Source organism: Nipponia nippon, unplaced genomic scaffold, assembly GCF_047370975.1.
Source record: "Nipponia nippon isolate SJK-2023a ecotype South Korea unplaced genomic scaffold, ASM4737097v1 scaffold_23, whole genome shotgun sequence".
Taxonomy (NCBI): domain Eukaryota; kingdom Metazoa; phylum Chordata; class Aves; order Pelecaniformes; family Threskiornithidae; genus Nipponia; species Nipponia nippon.
The window spans coordinates 5,101,838-5,124,107 of record NW_028262340.1 but is presented as its reverse complement, the minus strand read 5'-3'; the positions used below and the strand labels follow the sequence as shown (position 1 = coordinate 5,124,107).

General features: G+C 41.9%; 1 protein-coding gene and 1 long non-coding RNA gene across 4 annotated transcripts; both read right to left on the bottom strand.

Annotated features, from left to right (window-relative positions):
- Positions 1-4,593: 4,593 nt before the first annotated feature.
- LOC148055382 (uncharacterized) lies at positions 4,594-7,422 on the bottom strand. 2 transcript variants are annotated; one of them, XR_015705509.1, is made up of 4 exons: positions 7,000-7,422; positions 6,525-6,914; positions 5,669-5,787; positions 4,594-4,833 (listed from the first exon to the last, which is right to left on the bottom strand). It is a non-coding gene; the product is annotated as an uncharacterized LOC148055382 (long non-coding RNA). The 2 variants fall into 2 exon arrangements; XR_015705508.1 differs by having other exon boundaries at positions 6,525-7,422.
- Positions 7,423-9,800: 2,378 nt separating this feature from the next.
- Positions 9,801-20,883, bottom strand: PSMB2 (proteasome 20S subunit beta 2). 2 transcript variants are annotated; one of them, XM_009470853.2, is made up of 6 exons: positions 20,689-20,883; positions 18,349-18,471; positions 17,699-17,769; positions 12,507-12,669; positions 10,940-10,989; positions 9,801-10,024 (listed from the first exon to the last, which is right to left on the bottom strand). In XM_009470853.2, exons 1-6 carry the CDS (start codon positions 20,777-20,779, stop codon positions 9,917-9,919), a joined length of 606 nt encoding a protein of 201 aa, XP_009469128.1. In that variant the 5' UTR covers positions 20,780-20,883; the 3' UTR covers positions 9,801-9,916. The 2 variants fall into 2 exon arrangements, with proteins under 2 accessions (XP_009469128.1, XP_087617188.1); XM_087761062.1 differs by lacking the exon at positions 20,689-20,883 and adding an exon at positions 16,832-17,009 and having other exon boundaries at positions 18,349-18,365.
- Positions 20,884-22,270: the final 1,387 nt, after the last annotated feature.

The window sequence follows — 22,270 nt, the reverse complement described above, 5'->3', positions numbered from 1 at the left end:
TCTAAAAGCATTGAGACTTCCACTTCCCAAAATTTTGGACACCTTCATTTCTGCAGCCCCACAGAGATGCCTGAGAAGAGCACAGCTCTCAGAGGCTGTACCAGGCCAATTATTGTTTGTCAGGAGTTAGTACTGGAGTTCCCCTCCCGGCTCACTGTCAAACAAGGCCATCCCCTGATGTGTTCTTTGCCTTTCCATCCTAAGAGGGGAAAAAAAAAAAAAAAAAGTCACTTTACACAATTCATGGCTCAACCCTGATATAAATTCCCACACTGATGACAAATATTATCGTGGGAAAATACGTGGGATTGTGTCAAAGAGTAAAAATAGATTCAGGCTCATGGCTTCTACGCTTGTTATAGAACACTCTGGAATTTCAGTCCTAAAGGGGAACTGAAAAAAAGATCTTTTTTGAATTAATTCTGAATAAATGACAAGTCCAGGGAAACCACATGACAATCTTTGACAAGTGAAAAAAGAAAAAGAAGGTTAACAAAAACTCTTCATTCCCTAACAGCCAGCTATCCCAAGGGTAAACTGAGGTTAACATCCAACTGTGACTCTATACTGTATCATTAACGTAAACAAGCAGAGGTCGCGTTGGCATTCTGCATGGCTTTGGATAGACTAAATAATTACCTTTAAGCAGGCTACCTTAAAAGCAACAGGGTAATAATAGCTCTCCATACTAAACCAACACATAAACAGACTTTGCCGACCTGTAGTTAATGCATTCTTTCATATATGAGAGAGTCCATTCAATTCCAAACTTTACATACAGAATCCAAGGAGCCACACCATCAGGGAGGAAAGGAAGTTTTTCCTGTTAGTGCAACTGGATCAAAACACCAAAACCAAAACCATTTTCAAATCAGGCAGTTAAAGCAACTGTTATTTGCAAGGGTGACAAAATGCTTGCTTCAGAGAGTATTGATTCAGCAGCCTGGACAGATAGCACAGTGTCATGTGCAGCATAGGACTGTAGCCTAATTATCCTAACAGACTTTGGGAGAAACAGGCTAAACCCAGTCATTACACAGAATCTGAACATCCTGAGGCAGAAGGTATCATTTTGGTCTTCCTGCCTGACCTCCTTTATATTGCAAAGAATTCCCACTGCGGCCACCCGAGCATCACTGCATTTTCAACAGGATACCATAAATAGCAATAATAATTCCAGACACTGAATATACACCCAAGCTTTGACCCCATAATCGCAGTGCTGAAGCATCCCAGTAACTTCTCTGAGGCAGGCAGGCAGGCAGCAAAAATTATGTCAGTGTTATTCTGGACGGCTTCTTTGTATGTTTTTATCCTGACACCTTCAGATGCTTCTCATTTGATTCTTTTCAGCAGAGAAAAGGCTAAAATTAAACCCTGAAATTCAGAAGTATTTCCCATAAAGATAGTTTCATTTTAGTAGCAAAGGTTATAGCCAAAGATGATTTGTTAAATGGAGACAACTCAGCTTTTTTGGGGGTGTGAAATGAGTTCAGAGGAAGATTGAGCTATTGCTCCAAGTCAAGAAGTTCTGCAGCACGTCAAGATGTGCCTGGATGCTACAGGCTTCTCACCTGACGATCGGTCTGTCCACGCAGAAGTGCCTTGGGTTCCCCTCGAGTTTCTCCACTGTACAGAGCCTTAAACTGGCTACAGAATCCCCAAGAGGCAGCGTTTTCTTGGTGCGACTGAATGACCTGCACTCAACAAAAAACGATGATCAGTCCACCATCCTCCTCTGTCCACACCCAAAATGTGGTGTGTTCTGTGTCGTTCTACTTGGTATCGCACAGAACGGATACGTTTCATTTAATTCTGCAATGGCATCTTGGATTTATTTATGCTCAAATGCATGCTATAAGAAGTAAATCACATTCTTTCCATTGGACACTCAAGGTCTTCCGTAGTCAAACTTCTGCTCTGTTACAGACCTGATCAAAGTGGATCCATGGAGTTTTTTACTGGATGAGCTTCAGAACATTAGCGGATGAAATACTGCGTGCTTTTTTTCTGGAGTTCACGAGAGCTTCATCGCACCTTGGAGACTTTACCGACAGCTACGTGGAATTGTAAACAGAGGATTTATCTGTATTTCCTGCACAGATTGTATCATCCAGGAACGTTTCTCTTCCAACAGGTTTACTTCTCAGGATGCAGCCAATATTTCCAAAAGAGCAGCATTTCCTATGAAACCATTTCACCCAATCAGCCTATCTGACTACTTGTTCCAGGAGGGTTCCATTTACGTTCCAGTAGTGCCTTGTGCCATCAGACACCAAATTCTCATTGTGTTAGGTCCTGTGCAAAGAGATCTTACCCCAAAATTTCTATTTCAGTAGACAAGATTACAAAGGAAATAGTTGGCTGCATCTTACAGAAAACAGACGCGACATACAGAGTTAAAGCGATTTGCAGAGGGAGACATAGGGAGTTTGGGGAACAGCTGGGCTGCAAACCCAGATAATTCAAGTCTAGCACTGTAACTACAAAAAAACAAAATTAGTTTCAACTGTCTGTTTCAGACAAAGATATAGTCTATAAGTTTATTATTTTATTTCCAATGATAAAGAGTTCTCTCCTTTAAGAATCCCTGTTCTACTTTGCTGCCTGTTGTTTCATTGCAAAAACAGAGGCAGCAAAGCGTTCAGACTCGGAAGGCAATACATCCAATGTTTGTGCTGCAGGTGCTACAGGCGCTGCTGAGGAGGAGACGAGTGGAAAGGCCAGTTTGCTCAGTTCGGACAATGAAAACAGCTTTTCTACACCCTCTTTGTAATGTGCTGCTGTTTTGACTCTTAAATGGACCCTGGCACCACAGGGAATTGCTCCAGCGCAGGCCTCCCACTCCTGACCCATTTTCATTTTAGTTCCTCTCCCCCAGCCTTGTCATATGTCAGGAGCACATTATACCTTCTAGAGTTTCCTGCTAATTTGGTCATCACAGGGAGCCTCCAGAAGAACACAGTAATTACCATGCTAAACCAGACTAGCCTTTTAGCACAGATAACTCCGGCTCTGCCCCGTTCAGGATCTCTTTGCGAGGAAGACAGGGTTTGGCACGGTTCTCCGGAGCCATAAACGGGAGCCAGGAGACAGGGAGCCCACCACCGGCACGGCACGGCCACGCGTGCGCCTGGCAAAGAGGCGGGTTTCAGGCAAACTGAGAAGCGCTCAGCTGTCCCCAGGAAAATGAACAAGGCAAAAAGAGGTGGGAAACCTGGGCACCCTATCTTCCACAACATTTGGAAGAAAGATGGACAGTTTAGAGAATCTACACTATAGGTCTTATCTGGTAAAGTCTGAAGACTTTGATGAAAAGGTTAAAAAAAAAAAAAAAAGGAACATTCCTGCTTTAAAGTATTCTTAAAAAAAGTTGTCAGTGCCTTTGAATCTGCTGAGCTAAGGAGTAATTCAGCCGAGCGCTGTGAGGAAAAATAGCTCTGTTCAGTTCAGTTTGGGGCAAATTTTTTTTTCCTATTAATGCCACATGTTAATAAGCTTTTTCACAGCTTTTGAACATAAAGAACCTTTTGGTTTAGTTCTCCGCAAATTTTGGAGCCAACATGGAAACCAAAACCAAAAACGTATGGCTTTACAGCTCCTAGAAACATCAGCAGAGGTTAACCTCAAATCTTTAACCAGCTTATGTAAACATCTGAGATGAAGGCAAGCTGACCTCCGGCAGCGTTCACACAACCAGCCTTCCCGATGCTTCATCAAAGCACGGGCAATAAACACTAAAGTAAATACTAATACACAAACCTAGGAATATCAGATGTACCAGACCAAAGCCCCAAGTGTGATGATTTGGACAGGATTCTCAATGGGCTTTGAGTAAATACTGTAAGACAAATGAAATTAGAGCCCAGTTTTAACTGTTTTCTTCTTACAGGTGCCCACTCAGAGCTACATGATTTCAAGGATGTTTATAAAAAATGAAGAGAGAAACAGGTTTGAACCTTAGCACTTTAAATGACAGAAAACAAGAAATAAGTAAACCCTGGAGGTCCTTTCGTATCCTGTACTTGCCCCTGCCCAGTAACACAAGTTTCAAAGATTCAAGAAACTGCTGTTCAAAAAAAGAAAACCACAAAATGATCTGACAGCTTCGGAAATGTCTTCCCGATTCCCAGATGTCAGAGTCTGGTTAGGTACTTTAAAGTTTCTGATTCCCATATACTCCAACTGTGGACATTTTAATTATAGAGACAAGTGCATTTTCTGCTAAACCTGGGACCATAATGATATCTTTCAGCCACGGCCTCAGCACACTACGTGTTTGTTGGGTAAGAGCAAACGTGTTATAATATTCCACATTCCAAAACAGCCATTTCGGACTTTTCCTGATTTTTTTTTTTCTTAAGCAAATTTTGCTGTGGGATCACAGAAGGTTCTTTGATAATAGTATCGCTACTATCAGTAGCTTTTCCTCCCCAGCGTACTGTTGCTGATAAAATACTGTGAGCATCCTCACTTCAGGCACATAGTAGTAAATGTCAAGAGCGCTTTTGCAAGGGAGAATGGCATTATCTTAAAAAAAAAATTAAAGCTGCACTTTAACTTTATGTCCCTGCTCATTAGTGCTTGGACTAACTAGTAGAGGATGGATTCCAGCTACTCTTTTTGGTCGCTTTGGCAAGTCACTAGCTATCTTAGCCTTCACTTGTGAAAACATGGATAAATATGTTTCATGGGACAACTGTCCAACACTTGCGAAAAATAAAATGTGCATCTTCCAAGGGAAGAAACAACCTTGTACCTCCTCTCTGCCACTGCTGGACAAGGCATTAATCCGTTCTCCATAGCGCTGAGCTTCTGTGACCATCTGACGATCTGCAGAGAGATGAAGAGGCCAAACAAGTTTGTAAGGAGGCGGCGGTGCGCGAGCAAGATCACTGCCCTCTGCTGAATGGAAGAGGCTTGTGGGATGCACAGGTTTGCTCCCCAAACCAAAGGGCCCTGGTAGCAGGGAAATGGCATCTGTCCTATTTCAAGGGCAACATTTAGCAAGAGGAGATCAAGCATCGCTTAAGCCCTCAGGCATTTTGGCAGTACTATAGTAGGACACTGTCAATAATCCTAAAAATACTGACACAAAATATGATGGAGCCTGCTTTGTCTTCTGTAAATTAACTAAAGGAGATGCACTATTTGCACGTTTGTCCATAAACACTAGAAATATCTGACGACATCAAGGAAGCCTCTACTAAGCAAAAGGTACTCTACCCAAATCAAAATACACTTCGCCAAGTCACCATTCCAGACAATTAGATTTTTAGCTTGGCCCCACCTTGTATGGTTGCCTTAGAGTTAACTTAGAGATCCAAACTTATACTACATTTGCTGGTATTCAGATCTATCCACATTTTAGTTTCACCTCTATAGATTTTATCAGCAGAATTTAATTTTTCACAAATCTTGCTAACATTTAATGCTTTACTCTATTACACGGGGAAAAAGAACATACTGGCAATTCTGAAACAGATCCTTTTAAACATCCTTTCCCCTCTCACCGCTCCTCAACAGTAAAGGGTTTTCTCGATTCCTTCCACAGCTGTCTTGAGTTAGACGACATGAATAAGCTTATTGGATAACTACCTAATTGCACATTAGCACAGAAACAAAACGCTTAAAATGTCACTTTACATTTTCAAGACAACTAACTTACTTTTAACATAGTCCTTAGCAAGTCAGGACTACAGAGGTTCAAACCAATGTAGTCAAGAACATGGAAAAAGGAGAAGTTGCGTGCTTTAATTCCACCGTTTCCATTTTGCTTTTTCAAATCTGTTAAAACAACTTATGTCTGGTTAGTTTGATCAATGCTCACATGAAAATTTCCTGCACTTAATTACTGTTGATGGCAGACTGATAACAACACATGGAAATTCTGTATAAGGTTAAAGGTTTAAAGAAAAAGAATTAAAAATGGCTTGAAGGATAAACTTTTTATGAGTAGGATAAATTTATTTTTCCTTACAGATACAATACGTACAGTGCTTCACAGGCAGCAAAGTCAGAGGTTTTTCCTTCCTTAGATGCCAAGCTATTTTATACAAAAGGAATATGCTGTCCCTGCTTCAGATTGGAAAATTGAATCAACCAAACCCTAAGCACTATGAACATAATCCATAATGGCACCCTTGGCATCGGCTAATACTTCTTGTAGGAACCTAGTGTCAAAACTAGAGACAAGAGCAAACGAACACACATCCTTAAGAGAGTTCGGCCTCATCTCTCCCCTCTGCTCCTACATCTTTGCTCTGAAACCCGACAGCTCCATTTGTTGCAAACAAAGTTCCTGCCGGTGACTGTTTCATCACTTCGCCATGAACAGAAGTCAAACTCAAAGACTGCTGAGAACACCGTACAGGATTGCTCCAAACGTGCCTTGTTTCTCTATCTTTGATTATTCTGTCCCTGTGTAGTCTCTAGCTTGGCTCACCGATTTCTGCAAGCACACCTGCTGAGGGCCCCCAGGTTTACACAGAAAAAGCAGTCCCTGCCCAAGGCATTTCACCTACCCGCGGCTGAAGCGTCTCTTGGCTTGTCTAACTGAACGGGGTCACAGATGTCTTGGACTGGAAAAGTCTTGGGGAAAGACGTAGGTGACCCAACTTGGGGCGCTCTCCCCACCAGCAGTCCCACGCAAAGGCTGAACGCAGCAGTAGGGGGAGGTAGGTTTTTACCTTTCAGCCATTGCAATTTTTAATTGCCTGTCCGTGCCAAGCTGTCACTTGCCATCCCGTGTGGGGAGAAGCTTCATCACTCGAGACAACTTCCAGCCATCTAGTCACTTTGAGGACTGCAGGAGTGTCCTGATGACATTACAAACTCAGGCGAAGAACAATTACGCCAGCCAGCTGAGTACTGATGACCTCCTCTGTGCCAATCCTTCTAGTATGCACGAAGTTCTACAAAATGTACATTTTCTCCCATGAAAAGGTGTAATTAACACCAAGAAGACGACCTATAAGCACTGCACCTACGCTCACATACTTCTTTCACCAAAGCAGCCTAAGGCACAGAGGCTCTGTTCCCCTGTAAACCGATCCGAGAGCAAACTCCGAGCTCTTGAAGAGATGAGCCAGCGCAATGATCTGTTCCACCACAGTGCTCAGGAAGAGACCATCTTTAAACAGGAAACCTAAAACGAGAAAAAGTGCCTTGTTAACTCTTTAGGCCCTGAGGCTTTGGTAGTAAGACATATGGTCAGAATTACCAGCCAAAGCAAGGCAGAACAGCTCACTGTGGCTACAATGCCCTAGGAATACGTTACCTTGGTTTACAACGTTAATTTTTTATAATATGAAGAACCAAAAACTTGTTAGTAGAAAGCAGTACTTCCTTGCGGTGCTCAATTCTTTCAGAGATTTCTTATGCAAAAAGACAGGCCTGTCATGATAAATACAGATGCTTTTCAAATGGAAAGGTGAATTCTTTCCAAAAGGTATTCCTGGATTCTGGGCAAAATACTGTTTCCAAAAGCATTAGGGCTAAACTTGAAGAAGAAAACCTCTTACCTACTTAAGTAATGCAAACGGGAAACTTAAAACATTGATTTTTCAAACAGATTCCATAGATTACTGTTAAAAATGAGAGCTGAATGTTTCTGAATTTAAAGATCAGCACTGTAGACCTTTAAAACAATCCAAAGTTACACAGCAGAAGTATTACACCTTTCCTTAAAAAGTGTAAATTCTCGGAAAGTCCTCAGAAGAAGCTACTTCATTAGAGGCTGGAGTCCAGTCTCACTGAGGGCCAATTCTTTTGTTCTACTGCTTTGCAAGAAAGGTCTGTATTTATTCACTCCTAGAGGTTGCTGCTCTGTTGGCTTCTGATGCAACCCCTTCTAGCTTTCACTCAACGGGGGATTCAGATCCCGGTCCCTGCCCCCAGGCAAAACATATGTTCCACTCCAACCTGAACCCAACGAGGGTGCTCGCAAGGGAATAATGGTTTTATGTTTATTAATCACCTGCATGCAAATAGGTGCCAATAAAAACTCGGGGCAGATTCTCTGCCAGACTCAGTGATCCAATAGCACCACACCCCAGTTTTGTGTCTGAAATAATGACTCCCTCCAGTAAGGAGTCATTACTACTTTGATATGCAGTGACAAAAGTAGCACATCGGCTCAGCCACTCTGCAATGACTTTGGAAAGAGAGACAAGAAACCTGCAAAAACATTCCACATCGGTGGTAAAATAAATTAGAGATGCTGCATATTAAGCTGAACAAATACATTAATGCAACACGAAGGGGTGAGATTTCAATCACAGAACTGGAACACTCGGACGACGCCTGTTAAATGTGACCTGTCAAGAGAAAATAATCAGGCTGGGGACTTCCTTTCTTAAAAATTTGAAAACGTTTTTTTAAAAGACAAAATAAATCTTAGCAGAATGTTTCAGAGAGTTATATGCCAGTGGCCTTAAATAAAAGCCATTGCAGCAATTACTACAACAAAACCAGCTGATAATTAAACTCATTCTGGAAAGAATTAAACTACAAAGCCTGATGGGACTTCAGTTAAGAATTAGATTTAAGGGCAGTCTTAAGAGGCAGGATGAGTTAAGGCACTGGAGCTGCAATTTTTTTTCTATGACATTAAGCGAGTTGCAGCCTCCAACCCACTTCTCACATGCTGCATAAGATGGGAATCCTTGGTCTTTAAGCCTGGCAACATTTTGGGGAAGAGACTAACATTCTCAAACACACTGAGGCAAGACCAAAAAAGCTCTGATAAACGAAGACGTTTAGGTCTGTCGCTTACCTTTCCCAACCGAGAACTCGGGTGTTACACCATGCCACGCAAGTAATACAGTCCGCACACCATCTCGTACACATCCATCCTTCTATTTCCAAGATTCTTTTTCCAAGCTTATTGAAACACAAAATAAGCACCCAAAGAGAGCATTTTAAATGGGTAACTCATTCAGTGCAAATTCAAGCAGGGAAGGAGTCTCAATGAAAATTATTCTCAGAAGAATCACTTCTGAGCAGACGGCAAGTATCAGCCACGTGATAATTACCTGAGGCTGTTCTGTGAATGGAGTTTCTATATGGAGGCATCATCTAGAGCCTAGACAGACCAGTGATTATTCTCATGGAAACAAAGCTCTAGCTAGTTGACAGTAATTCAAAGATTTATGAAGAGTGCTGCAGTTTTATTTCTCATTGAACTGTTTTCACGTACTTCTAAATGTACAGACACGTCAATTAAGAAAAAAAAAATCACACAACTGATACATCAGGTTATATTTAAAAATACTTAATGAAGTTATGAGCCTACTGTGCGAGCAGAATATTCTTTCCCAGTAACAGAACCATGGCCAGGTGAGTTAAAAATGACACTAGCATTTTAAAATCCATTCTACTTTAAAATCTGTTCTTTCACCTTTCACTTGGATTGGACTGAAACAAAAGTATAACAAAAGCAAATTAAGTCTTTGAAAACCTGATTATTACTGTTTTATAAAGCAAACAGCGGTAACATCTTTGGAAAAATAAAGTAGACGCTGTATGTTTAACGTGAAACACTTGCCCGGTGTTTGTTGAGCTTTAATTATGAGAGTGGATGACAGCATATTGTCATCTAGAAAATATAGTACCAGTTTTCCCACATGTAAAAAAAACTTATGGGGAGGGGGAAGTAAAAATCTCAGAAGAGGAAAGAAAGATAAGTAACGTGAATGTGCACCCATTTACGGTAAATCAAGTTTCACCTTCACCGTGGAACAGTTTACTTAAATACTCTCAGGAAGGATCAGCGGAATAAAAAGATAAAACTGGCTATATAAATGTCAATCTTTATTCGATCTCCCAGTGCAGTACATGACATGTGTGCTTCAAATGAATAGAAAAAACCCAAAAGTGAACAAAAAAGACGACTGCTGAAGAAAGATCTCCGGGGTTAGGACATCGCTTTCGGAAGGGCTATATTGTCCACTTCATGGATGCCATCTTTGTCAATGAACCGGGCATTGAAAGAAGTCAGGTTTAGGATGAAGCGTTTCTGAAGCTGTTCAACAAAAGACAAAGACAAAAGAGATTCATTCAAAGCTTAAATAAAAGCAGAGAGCATAATTTAAGGGATACGCTATTGCACATCAAAATTTCCATCCTGGTTCTAGTGACCTGAAATATTAGGAACTAGAATGTGTTTTTCACTGCTCAGGAATCAATCGGTGTTTGTTCTCTGTTATGAGACTATCCATGTTAGATAAGCCTAGCCTAGAGAAGCAAAACACCCCAGCCTGCTAACGAGGAAGACATTTAAGCAGAAAGACTAGAGTGGGCTACAACTTAGGGCACAAAGTGTGTGGAGCAAAAAGATACTTCAAACAGAACCTCTTTAGAGTACTTCTTCCTGCTGTTTCCCCAGATATTTCTTCCCAGTTACATTCAATTCAATCTCTTAAAGACAAGGATAAAGAATATTTTCCTACAATAAAAGCCTTGGAGTCTGAAAGGTTATATTTATGCTAAAATTGATCATGAACTTCAAGGTCAAATCTTTACCTCATTGAGATATCACTTCACAAGCTGGAAGAGAAGTACACTTAGAAGTGTATACTAGTTAAGTGTAATACAAGTAACAGACAGATGCTTGTATTATGTTCAGAAGAAACATAAAAGGAAAAAGTCAAAGACCGTCTGTATCAATATTATGCTAAGCATGGAAGAAACAGAAGTAAAGAAAAGCAATTAAGCTTCAAGTTTACGTTCTGGAGGACATGAACCATGGTCAGACAATGCAAGTGCCTACAAATCCTTTTCGTCAGTAGCTACTCCACATCTGGTCAACGTGCATTTATTACCCCTTCTGGCAACGGCAGCAAAAAAATGCCACAAAAGGAACAGGAAAATATCAACAAATGCATGCAAACAAACATTCCTTTCTCAAGATCATAAGGGCCTAAGTTTGGCAACTCACCTCTTCTAGACATTTTTTTAGGAGCTCCACAGCTTCCTCACGTGTGATACCTGAAAGAGAAAACATCCACAGATTGATTTAATTAGAGGCCATCTCTCTCAACAGAAACTTTATTAAATTTAAACAACTTTTCAGCTGAGCACCAAAACCTCTCCTTCCCAGCTCAGAGAAAACACTTTCCAGATGTACCGAGGACGCCCCGCACTGAAGCGCTCACGCTGCAACAAGCCATTGAGAATCGATTTGTTACACTGAATGGGAAGCATGACGGAATTTTGCCTCCCATGGCCAGGGACTGGGCTTTGGAGAAGTCCAGCCGTCTCTCTCTCCTCAAGTTTATTACAGTTTTAAATCAGCTCCATCTGTCCACAGCCGGCTGCAAGTCAGTGACAGGAGGCGGAGATTGGTTTTAGCGCTACGTTCCCTGCTGGGTATTAGTTTTAATAATGGGAAAGGCACGTGTGTGATGCCCCTGCTATTCTCACACATTAGGATAAAATCCAGCACTCTATAGGGATGACAAGCCATGACAATGTATTGTAGCTCACTATTTTTCTCTTTTCACAAGGAATGGTGAAAATGGAGCAGTATAATTTTCAAGGGACATGACTAGAAAACAACTAAGCTCTGGGGACCTCACAAAACTTGTTTCTAGAGTTTGTTCCAGACCTGCATCCACTGTTCAGGCAGAAGTCCCATTAGAATAAAATTGTCAGTTTATAGTTATGTTTCTTGCAGGAGATAGATGAAAGGATTACTAAGCGAATATCTCTGCTATGAGATTAAACTCAGCTTTGCACACAGGAGTAAGTAGTTTTGTAGCTAAAGCCAAAGATGTCAGATTAACAATATTGCAAGCTTTGTACATTTACTCATCTGTAAAGCGGGGATGGGGCCATGTTTATTCCTTGGCAGTGTAAGAACTGGATTACGATTCTAAAATTACAACTTTAGTCAGGTACAGACGTGTACAAGAATTGTGATCAAGAGCTACCACGTGCCTAAAACTGTAAACCAAACCAACCGATCTTCATCGCCACCACTTGAGAGTACTGACTATAATCTTGCCAGGAAAATCTTTTCACCTTTTTTTTTTTTTTTTTAATACATCACACACAAAGCCAATCCAAGATATGGAGCAATAGGGTCCGGACTGCCCTCTGAAGATCGATACTCTGGGAAAATGTACATGGCATAGCCAACAGACAAACAAGTAGAAGATAAAGTTATCAAAATGTTATTTATTAAAAACAGACTACTAGCAGCTAATAGTCCAGGAAAGTCTAGTCATGTTTTAGAATAAATTGAAACTTCCTTCACTTACAGTCTGTTACGCTTCAAACAGGAAAGCGCTTTAAGGAGTTGACTAGTTTCACATTACCATTTCAGCTAAAACAGAAGGCAATCTTTAAAGCTACATTTATTCTGACAAAAAGTCAAATTCAAATCCGTAGCATCACAGCAATTGCGCCGGACCATCTGACTCAGCAAATGTCAATCTCTCGGTTTAAGCCTTTAATTTATTAATCGGTAACAGGAGAATTTTCTTCTCCATGACTCCACTTACTTGGCTTGTAATAGCGGTCAAGGATGCTGAGGGTAAGGAATGCACCATATCCATGTGCTGCAAAAGGAGCTTTAGCCAGAGCCGCAAGGTAATCCATGTAATAAAGGGCAGGACCTTCGTGGTCATCATAGCCAGCCAGGAGAAGGTTGACATGGTAAGGGGTCTACAAACAGAAACGATGTTGTCGTTAAAGCAGCCACACCCAAATCTTTGAATCTTAATTCCCCATGCCACCTACAGAATAGCAACACAGTTGGTTTCACAATTCTTTGCCATGAAATGCTATTAGCAACTACATCCATGCTGTCTGCAGGAGACTGGGATCTCAATCTAAAAACGATTAGGTCTTTTGGTAATATGGAATGCAGAAGCAAATAAAACCATAAAACTCAGATTCTCCTGAAAACTAGTGGTTTGGGTTTTTTGTTTGTTTGTTTTTGGGTTTGTTTTGGGGTTTTTTTTTGTTTTTTGGGTTTTTTTGGGGGGGGTTATTTGGGGTTTTTTTTAAGCTTTCATGGTGCATTCAAACAAGAAAATTTTAATTATGTTTTCACACCAGATTCTTTCATCTCAACATAAAACTTGCGGATTTTTACTGCCAACATGTGAGCACAATGTGAACATTTTGCAGTTTCTAAGAACTTCTTTGTTAATTTAGCATGCTCTTTTCTCAGTCACACTACCACTAACCATAGACCATTTTAGCACATGTGAAAGCCTACATACAGTGTAAACAGCTATATACAGTGTTACGCTGTCTTGTTAATTGATAGTTAGATTTTTATTGCACCTAACAAGTTTAATCTTTAATATTAGGCTAACTTGACCAAGTGAATGAAGATCTAAGGAATTGGTTTATTTCTAATCAAAACTGACTACTAAGATCCTGCAACATCATGTTAGCAGTAGCTTTTTTGTTTGGTTGGAAAGAGTTTTCTTCAACTAGAAATTTAGTCTGCTTTAGCTGCCGTCTTCTCTGATTCTTCTTTATAACCTCAGCAAGAGCCTATCATATAAGGCTGAGAAATACCTACATCTTATCCAAAAAGACCATGCAACTGTATTAATGTAAGCATGCCTTTTTATTGTGCTGTACTTGCAAGTTTAGCAATTCCTGAGCCATTTCCTTCATGTTTTAGGTTTAATGTGTTCCACTATAATGAATAAAGCAGATGTCCCTATACATCTTCTTCCAAGATGTGTACTTTTTAAGACCATGAAACATGCATGCACTGTATTATTTTTAAATGTAGGCTCAGAAGAATATTTTGGTATTTATTTAAAACTGCTTTTATATACTTCCAGTATTTTCACATTTATATAATGTTTCTTATTAATCATACTAACAGGATCTCTCTTAAATGCTGGAAAGTCTAGATCAACAAAGCAAGAAAATGAGAAAAAAAAATGATGATGCAACTAACAACAGATTAGAGCAAGCAAACACAATTTCACCCTAAAGCCAAAACATTAACTTTATCACAGGAAAAAGTTCATTTTGATAATAAGCACAGTGAATTTGCACTCAAAAAAATATTACAGGATACTATATTTTGACTTTCACCAGATAGCAAGAAAGAATAAAGCAGCTTACAGTTATGTATCAAACATCACCATAAATTGTGTGATTTAATCTTCAAAGCATTCAAGAATATTTGGAACCAAGTTACCATGCAGCTGTATTCGTTTAATTAGTCTGTATTTCATCATTTATTTACTCTGAAACATCACACAAGTTGATATTTAAGAGCCATGACACAAGATCACTCAAATTATTGTGTGACTTTGAATTACCAACATTGGCATATGTGAGATGCTCAACCATAAATAAATGGTATTATACAGACTTAAACAAATCTGTAAGCTGTTTTTCAGTTGTAAGTTCTCCCGCTAATGGTCTATGAGACAACTTCTTAAAAAATGTAAATAAAGTGTCCCCCATGCCTTCTTATTATTCAAGAAAGGCAGGATTTAAACATTAGAAAATATACATAATCTATTTACTACTTCCATGATTACAAATGGAATTTGCAGACAGCACCTCTCAGTGCTGTCTTAGCGGGACTAACACCTCTGTGCTGGGACTGGTATTCCTTGTACATCTCAATCCTTTCGTCCATTCCAAAGGCAGCCTTGGCTTTTGTAATCAAATCCATGCCAACAGTTCTAAACTCTTTACAAGACTGGTGTGAATAAAGGGCTACCAAATGAGTGGATGACTAATACTCCAGGACAGATTAAATTTTTATTTTTTTCCAAACTTAACCTTCCTATTAGAGGCAATATTTCTCATCCCAAGCAGCTTTGCACTTTATGCTGTTTGATTTAAAATAACTACAGCAATTAAGAGACGTGTGAATTTCTTCAGACTTTACAGCTGAAGAGAACAGTTGTGATAAATACACTAAAACAACAAGATCAGCAGCGGGAGGCTGGGCGGTGACAAGCAGCGGTGTGACATCTGGCGGAAGCCAAAGTCACAGCAAGGGGGGAAAGGTGGGCGTGAGGAAGCATCCTGCCAAGCGTGGACAAGGAGAGAGGAACTGACAGTCTTCCTTTGGACTCAGGCCAGACCCTGTCACCTATAATTAAACATAGCATCGCAACAAGAAACTGAACTTCATTGGGTTTGGAGGGGCAGGGGGTTATTTTTCCTATTCCCCACCACCACGCAACCTCAGTAGTGTGTTAAATGCACTAACCCCGGCACTTGATTCAGCAGGTGAATCAAGTGAGATGCTGGAGTAGGTAACAGTGGAAGAGGAACTACGGCACCGCTCACCTATGCAAAAGCCAGTTGGCTCCAAAGCGATTTCTAGGCTTGCCTCCCTTGCAACATGTAAACGGAAATCAACAAAGATTCTTCGCAAACCCTACTCTGGAGCATAACCCCCATGCTTTAAAGAGAGAAATGTCATGAAAACCACGTTGACTATTCAGTAAAAGAGAAGAGTACAGTAATGTAATGGCCTGAAGTTACAAGCCCAGTGTCATTACACCTGATACTTTCCACCAAAAGCACAACTTCAAGGCACTGCTTACAAGACAGCCGTCCAAGATATGAGCAACTTGGTCTACATGAGCCACAAGGTTCATAAATGAAATCAAACTAGATAAAATAGGGACAAAGCCAGATGGTGATTAACAATGCAGAACAAGCTCTATTTTGGGCTGGGCCATGAAAACAGCATAATGCCTCAAAAAGTACTGTTTCAGTGTTAGCCTCTCCCCTTCACATACCTTCTAGTCCTCTGTTAACAGAAACAGCTTCCCATGGTGAATGGCAATACAGCAACAAACTATCTTTTCCTCCACCAAACTTCTTACTTCTAAACTATTGCCCTGCTCCTAACAGGAGGCACTGGCATCTTTTACCTTTTCATTCTTTTTATCATCCACATAATTAAATTAGTAGCCTCCAGGAATCCTATATGGATTGCAAATAGATACAGAGAGCTAGTGTTAATCCTTCTGGTATCCCACAAATTATGATGAAAATGTAACAAAATTCACAGAGAAAATTCCAATGGCAAGGTTTGTATCACCAAATTCTGAATCCCACAAACAAATCATTAAGTGCTATGTTTAAAGAAAAAGAGTTCTCCCTATAGTATAGAGATCACTGTAGTGTGACAGTAGTGTCAGAGTGCACCGCTTGCTCCGGGGCATTGCCATCTGCAACAGCACAACATTTTGTCTCCGGTAAATAAACACATCTGCCTTTGCCAGCGTGTTCCCCACTGTGCTGCCCATCTGGAGCAGGTGAGCTGGAAGACAGGCACGGGCTCAGGAAGGAGGGGAGACACAGGGAGGATCAGGTCTCAAGGGATGTGGCACAGAGGAAGATGACAGTGCCACATCAGTGCCACATCCTGCTGGCCAAGTTTACCAAAAAGCCTGTTAAATTACTCCTGGTAGACGTACTTTAAATTGTATGTAAGAAATAGCTGCCTCTGTGGGCAGGACATTCAGCGTCAGCCTCACCCACACCATCTGTGCAGGTCAGATGCCCTTGAGACGAGCCACCAGCACCAGGCAGCCGACAGCCGTGTGGGCCAGGCACCAAGCAGCGTTGCTCCTCCACACCCACCTCAAAAACTGCACAGAGTTCCACAAAACACACACAGACCTTCCGAATCACACCTGAACAAACTCTAAAGCAAGCAGCATCACTGCCAACCATCATCTACCAACCATGCTTAATCCATGTAGTTGGTTGAAGTCATTTAAACCAGGAGAGTAGCGTTCATGGATGAGACTGAGGCAGGACCCTGCACTCAGTTCTACTGACTTGCTCTAACTTTAGTAACTCAAAAACTTGCTACCTTCAGCTGTCATCCATGTCAGAAATGAGAACGATCGCAGGTAGTTCCTGTGGGTAAGTTCTTGAAGAAGGGTCTGGGCCTCATTCCACACACGCATAGTTCTCAACAACACAGCTCTGATGTTAATACTGGCCTTTATTTGCTACTGTAAAACACCATTTCAGGCCTGTGCAGCATACTGTCAGAAGAGAAACAGAATTTATGCCATGCCCCAACCCTGACGGAGTCATTCAACTTCATTCTCAACATCCTATTTCTTCTTGTTACCTTTCATACAGCATGTTGAGAATAATGATAGTGAAATGCTTCCTAGCCTTGGATCTTTAAAATTCTGTTTGGCCCTTCATGACATCTTTTCATACTTTGAAAAAATTACCATGAGAAAAATCGGTAATTACAGTTTAGCAACTTGAAAATACAGCTCCAACTTGGATTTGATATTTACTGAAAGCCTCGTGTTGCTGTTTACAAAAGCGACTTGTTTTGCTAAGTACATCAAACAGCTTTGCTCTATTAAATCATTTTCCAAGAAGATTAAACGGATTCAGTGCATTTGCATGAAAACTGACAACCTTATCTCGATGTTAAAGAAGCTTATTTCACTTAGCTGTCTCCAGTGTTTGTGACAAAATGCTTATTCGGCCTAAGGCTGAAATTTTAAGACTACAGTTGTATCAGTTATTGATAAGTGGTGTGATAAGTTTTTTAAATAAGCAAGTGAAGTTATATTTTAATAAAACATCCTTTCAGCAAAGTGAATTCATCACTAAAGACAGAAGCCGCCACCTTTTTCATCAGACTCCGTTACTTGAAAAATCAAAATTTTCCCCTGTAAGCCTTTGCCAAAATCTTTCAGCTATTACTCACTCGACTCCGAAGATAGTCAGCTAGGTTTCGTCGTGTAAAGTTTGCAGCTGCAGTAGGAGACAATTCATAACCTGGAGAAGAAATGTGTGTATTTGATAACAGTACAAATCCATATTCATGTTTCAGTTCCTGACTTTCCATTCCTATTTTGAAATAACAAGATGTTCTTTAATAACAAAGTGTCATTTGTCTAATTCCCATTTATTCTGAAAGCTACAAGCATAAAAAGGGCCCTCAAAATCTAGGGAGCTCATATCTGTATAGACCGTAAAAATACATAGCTTCAAAAAATTAAAATACTATGGGCATATAGCCTAAATTTTTCAGTCCAGTGTATCAGGAAAACTGATAACAGTTGTCATGCAACGGACATAGTAAGAGAATACTAACAAACCTATTATTGTGTCATCTATATCACAAATAGGTTAGCTGGGCTTTGGATAAACCTCTTGGTGTATACTATATAGTCCAATCTCCATTTCTTCATCCTGCCTTCACTACCACCTTTGCTTGATGCTAAAAATGCAGAAAGCCTTAAAGCTAGAGAAGCTTTGAGAACAGCACTTCCCACCAACATTCAACTGTAAACCATACTTAATCATTAACTCGGCTTCCAAACCCTCAGTGAGTAACTGTTCTCCTTCACTCACCATTTCTCATTTTGTAGAGCTGAACGTTTTTCTGGATGTATTCTGCAAACTGTACAGTGTCTCCAGCCTCCCCAACACACAGGAGTAAGATCTTTTCACTCATCTTAAACATTTTGTCATGGTCTAGGCAAAGAAAAATAACATTAAGAGCCATGGTCATGAGAAAGAATTAATTATTTTGCCAATATCATAACACATCATGGTTTGTTTCAAAAGCAAGAAAGTAAAAGACTTGGATAACTACATTATGTCCTGCAACACCACCAAAAACGTCATCCTGAGTGAACCGTAACATTCAGCATCTCGCACTTGGTGGCACAGTACACAGCACTTGTTAAACACATCACCAAGAGAAACAAAGCTGAAATGCACAAAGTGCTTCCTTCAGGAAGGGAGGCATTTCAGAAATACACGGTCTTTCTTACATAGAAATGAAGACTAAAACTTCACACAGAATATTGCATTCAAAGTTTCACATTATACGTGGTGCTTCCTGGGTTCAGGAATAAGAACTTTGCTCAGTGACCGTTCTACTTTATCTAAATATACAAAGCAAACCCTTTAGTATAAAGCTGAACTATCAACACATCGAGCAAAAGCAACCTTAGGAAATCCAGAACCAAATTCCATGTCAAATGATGCCCTCTTCCTGATATCCAGGACTGTCTCAAAAATTAGCAATTTAGGCAAGTGAGACTTTTTCAGAAATGGGTTTTTGCTTGTCATTATTTTTTTGCAGGAAAAAAAAAAAAGAACATTTAAGTATTGATTATAAAACAGCCCACTGATATACAAGGAAATTAAGGAATAATAAACTACACTTTTACTCGTAATTGCAGTTTTAAAAACTTGTCTGTGTGTATTTGAGGGAATCAGCTATCCGAGACAGAAAAATTCAAGTAGCTGTTGGTGTGAAAGGGAGACCACTTCTCTATACTGAAGGTAGGTTTACGGAACAACACTAAACCTCCACCTCTGAACTTTGCTTTCAGTTTAGTAAGTGCTGCTGAATAACCCCTGCTGCAGGACAAGTATGAAGTGCCACAATCCTCTAACACGACTTCAAGAGTTATTAAAGCACCCAGCAGCTGCATAGAAGCTGCATGTCTTGAGAGTTCAGGAACGGCCACTGACACTGATCAGCCCTTGCAATCTATTTACAAATTAGAGCAAGTATTAGTAAATAACAATATTCTAAACAAATATCTGAAATTTGTGGGGTTTTTTTCCCCGAAAAGGCAAATAAATCCTATGTTCTAAGTACATTTTCCTTAAAGTTTACTAATAAACCTACTTGGAACCAACATTAACTTATAAAACATTGTTTGAAGTGATTATATTTGTATTTTGTATGTGCCACCACCTTTCACAGCCACCTTTCTAACACTACTCCAACTGACTCTTACAGACCTGAAGTGAAATATTTTAGGTAAAAGCACTGCTAGCTATAACATTAATGATTTTATAGGATGTTTATCAATATTACAATCTACAACTCCAAAAAAAAAAAAAAAAAGAAGCACTTCTAAACCACAGTATTTAGATTACAATGATCACTACACCTAGTAAACAAGCTTCTAGTGTACACTTTGTAAACAAGCTTCAATCTCGGTTATTGCAACAGTAGCCAGAAAAAAATCATGTTAGAGAATTTCAAAGGCTTGATAGTCCCCCAGATGTTTTATCGCATAAAGAAACCAAGACCATACTACAGTTTGGCTCATATGGTATGAATTTCACTTATGCTTTTACGTCCAATTTTTTTTTTTTTTTGCATGAATTACATTTTGCCAGTGAATTAGACACAACCAAGCATTTAATCTCACCCATCGTTATCCCTGTGCGGTTTTTTCACACATCCATACTGTGGTACAGAGCAAGGTTTGGGTTAACAAGCCAACGCTCACCCGAAGCGGCAAGTTAACATGACCGCCCAACAAAGTGCAGTCATGTTGGCTCAGGCTTGGAAACTTCACTTTGAGCAAGCGGCCCTTTGAGACCTAGGCTCACTCTGAGTGACAGAGACCGGCCAGCAGCCCCTACAACGAACAAAACCTAAATTAAAACATCCAGCAGCCTTTCTCTTCACCCATACCTGCCTATTTTAGCAGCCTTTCCTCAGCCGCAGGCAGAGCCAGACACTCAGAGCACCCTAACCACACACAGGGAGCGCACCCCCAGCCGCCTGCTCACGACTGGAGCCCCAGGGCACCCTGCCCGCCCAGGGCCGGGCCGGCTCGGCCGGGGCTCCCCGCCGGGCCTGCCCCAGGGAGGGCAGAGCTAACGGGCCCCCCGGAGCAGCGGCGGGGCTGCTCAGGCCGCGCGGGCCTCGCCTCTCACCGTGCTTCATCTGGACGATGCTGGAGGCCGCCACCGTGTCGGCGGCCACCAGGACGTAGTCGGGGCCCTGGATGCCGATGAGGTACTCCATGGCGGGCCGCGCTGCGCCGTCCCCGCAGGCCGCGTCGTGACACAGCGAAGCGCCGCCGCCTCCCACCCGGTCGCACGCAGGCGCCGGCGCGCAGTGATGACGCCACCGCCGGCGCTCGCGAGAGCCGCCCGCCCGGGGGCGGGGTCACGTGGCGCGGCTGCCCGGGCCGGGCTGGGGCAATGGCGGCAGCCGCCGTTCCGCCCTTTTATCCCCCGTTTTATCCCCGTCTGTCAGCGTCCCGCCGGCTCCGAACCGAGCCCTGTCCCCCGGGCCGCAGGCTGCGGGGATCCATCCGTCGGGAACGGAGGTGGGGGGGGTGCTGAGCGGCCGGTGTGCTCCCTAGGCCGGCCCGCTGGCCCGCTCCGTGGGGACAGGGGTGCTCATACGCTCTGGGGACGATGGGGGTTTCAGGCAAACGTGGGTTTTCTGTCAGGCAGATGTCCTGGATTTTGGTTTGGGACAACAGTCCTGGGAGTCTGGGGCTTTGGTGCCATTCCCAGCCAAAACACACCGTGTTTGCTATTAAAGAGCACAATTCCAGGGCAGAGTCTCAATGCAGAAGTTGGGGTAATGGCATGTCCCGCTTCTACCCCACGCTCCATGGAATAAAACCGAACTGGCTTGGCGGTCTCAGCTAGAGTGGATGGCTGGCTGCTTACTGACAGCGTTGGGCCAAGACGAAAGAAAACCACTAAACCCTCCTTGTGTGGCAGCTGTTCTTGGGCACAAAGTCTTTTGGAAAGACATGGCTGGCGCTCCTGCAGCCTCTGATCTATGTAGTCAAAGGGAACTGAGCTGTGAAGAGACGGTGAAATCCTTCCAGGAGCGATGGAGTGATTTATTTGCTGCCCATCTTTCTGTGTCAGGAATAGCCAGCAGCGCCAGCTGCGCGCAGAGCCGAGCCCCGAGCCGCTGCGTGGGGCTCCCTGCGGCTCCTGCCGCGGTGACAGCCTGCCGCTCCGCCGGCGGTAGGTATGAGTCCGTGCTCAGCCTGCCCGGTCCAGAGTCCCTCCTGCCACCCCAAACACCATCCCAAGCAGAATCCTGCACGATCAAAGGGACGAGCCCTAGCTTGACTCACCTATTGAGCCAATAAAGGATTTTTTTTGTCCATGCCAGCCACCAAGGGAAAACTGAGCCGCAGATATGCCTGCAGATTTCCCTATCAGTCGATGGCTTCAGAGCTCCTCCATGAGCTCAGGTAGAGAGCTTGGGTGGCATCTCTCTGTTTCATCGCCTGGCTGGACATGGGTTCTGACAGCCACTGCTCAGCAAATGCCGTTCTCTGCTCTTCCCTTATTCTGCCTCCCACTCTCAATCTACTTAAATTTCTCAGAGCAAAAAATGTCTTGTCTTAGGTGGCTGTGCAGCACCCAGAAGCTTCCAGGTGTGGCTGTAATGTAGATAATTAATAACAAGAGAAACAAAACAAATACTCTAATTGCCTGGACATTGTCTAACTGCAGGCGCCATCCGGATGAGCAGAGTAAC

Bases quoted from the DNA above. Each gene is read 5' to 3' on its own strand.
- PSMB2 (XM_009470853.2), bottom strand. From the start codon at position 20,779: ATGGAGTACCTCATCGGCATCCAGGGCCCCGACTACGTCCTGGTGGCC. The intron at 18,472-20,688 runs GTGAGAGGCGAG...TTCTTTGCCTAG, and splicing joins CATCGTCCAGATGAAGCACG to ACCATGACAAAATGTTTAAG. The intron at 12,670-17,698 runs GTGAGTAATAGC...TTCTGTTTGTAG, and splicing joins CTGACTATCTTCGGAGTCGA to ACCCCTTACCATGTCAACCT.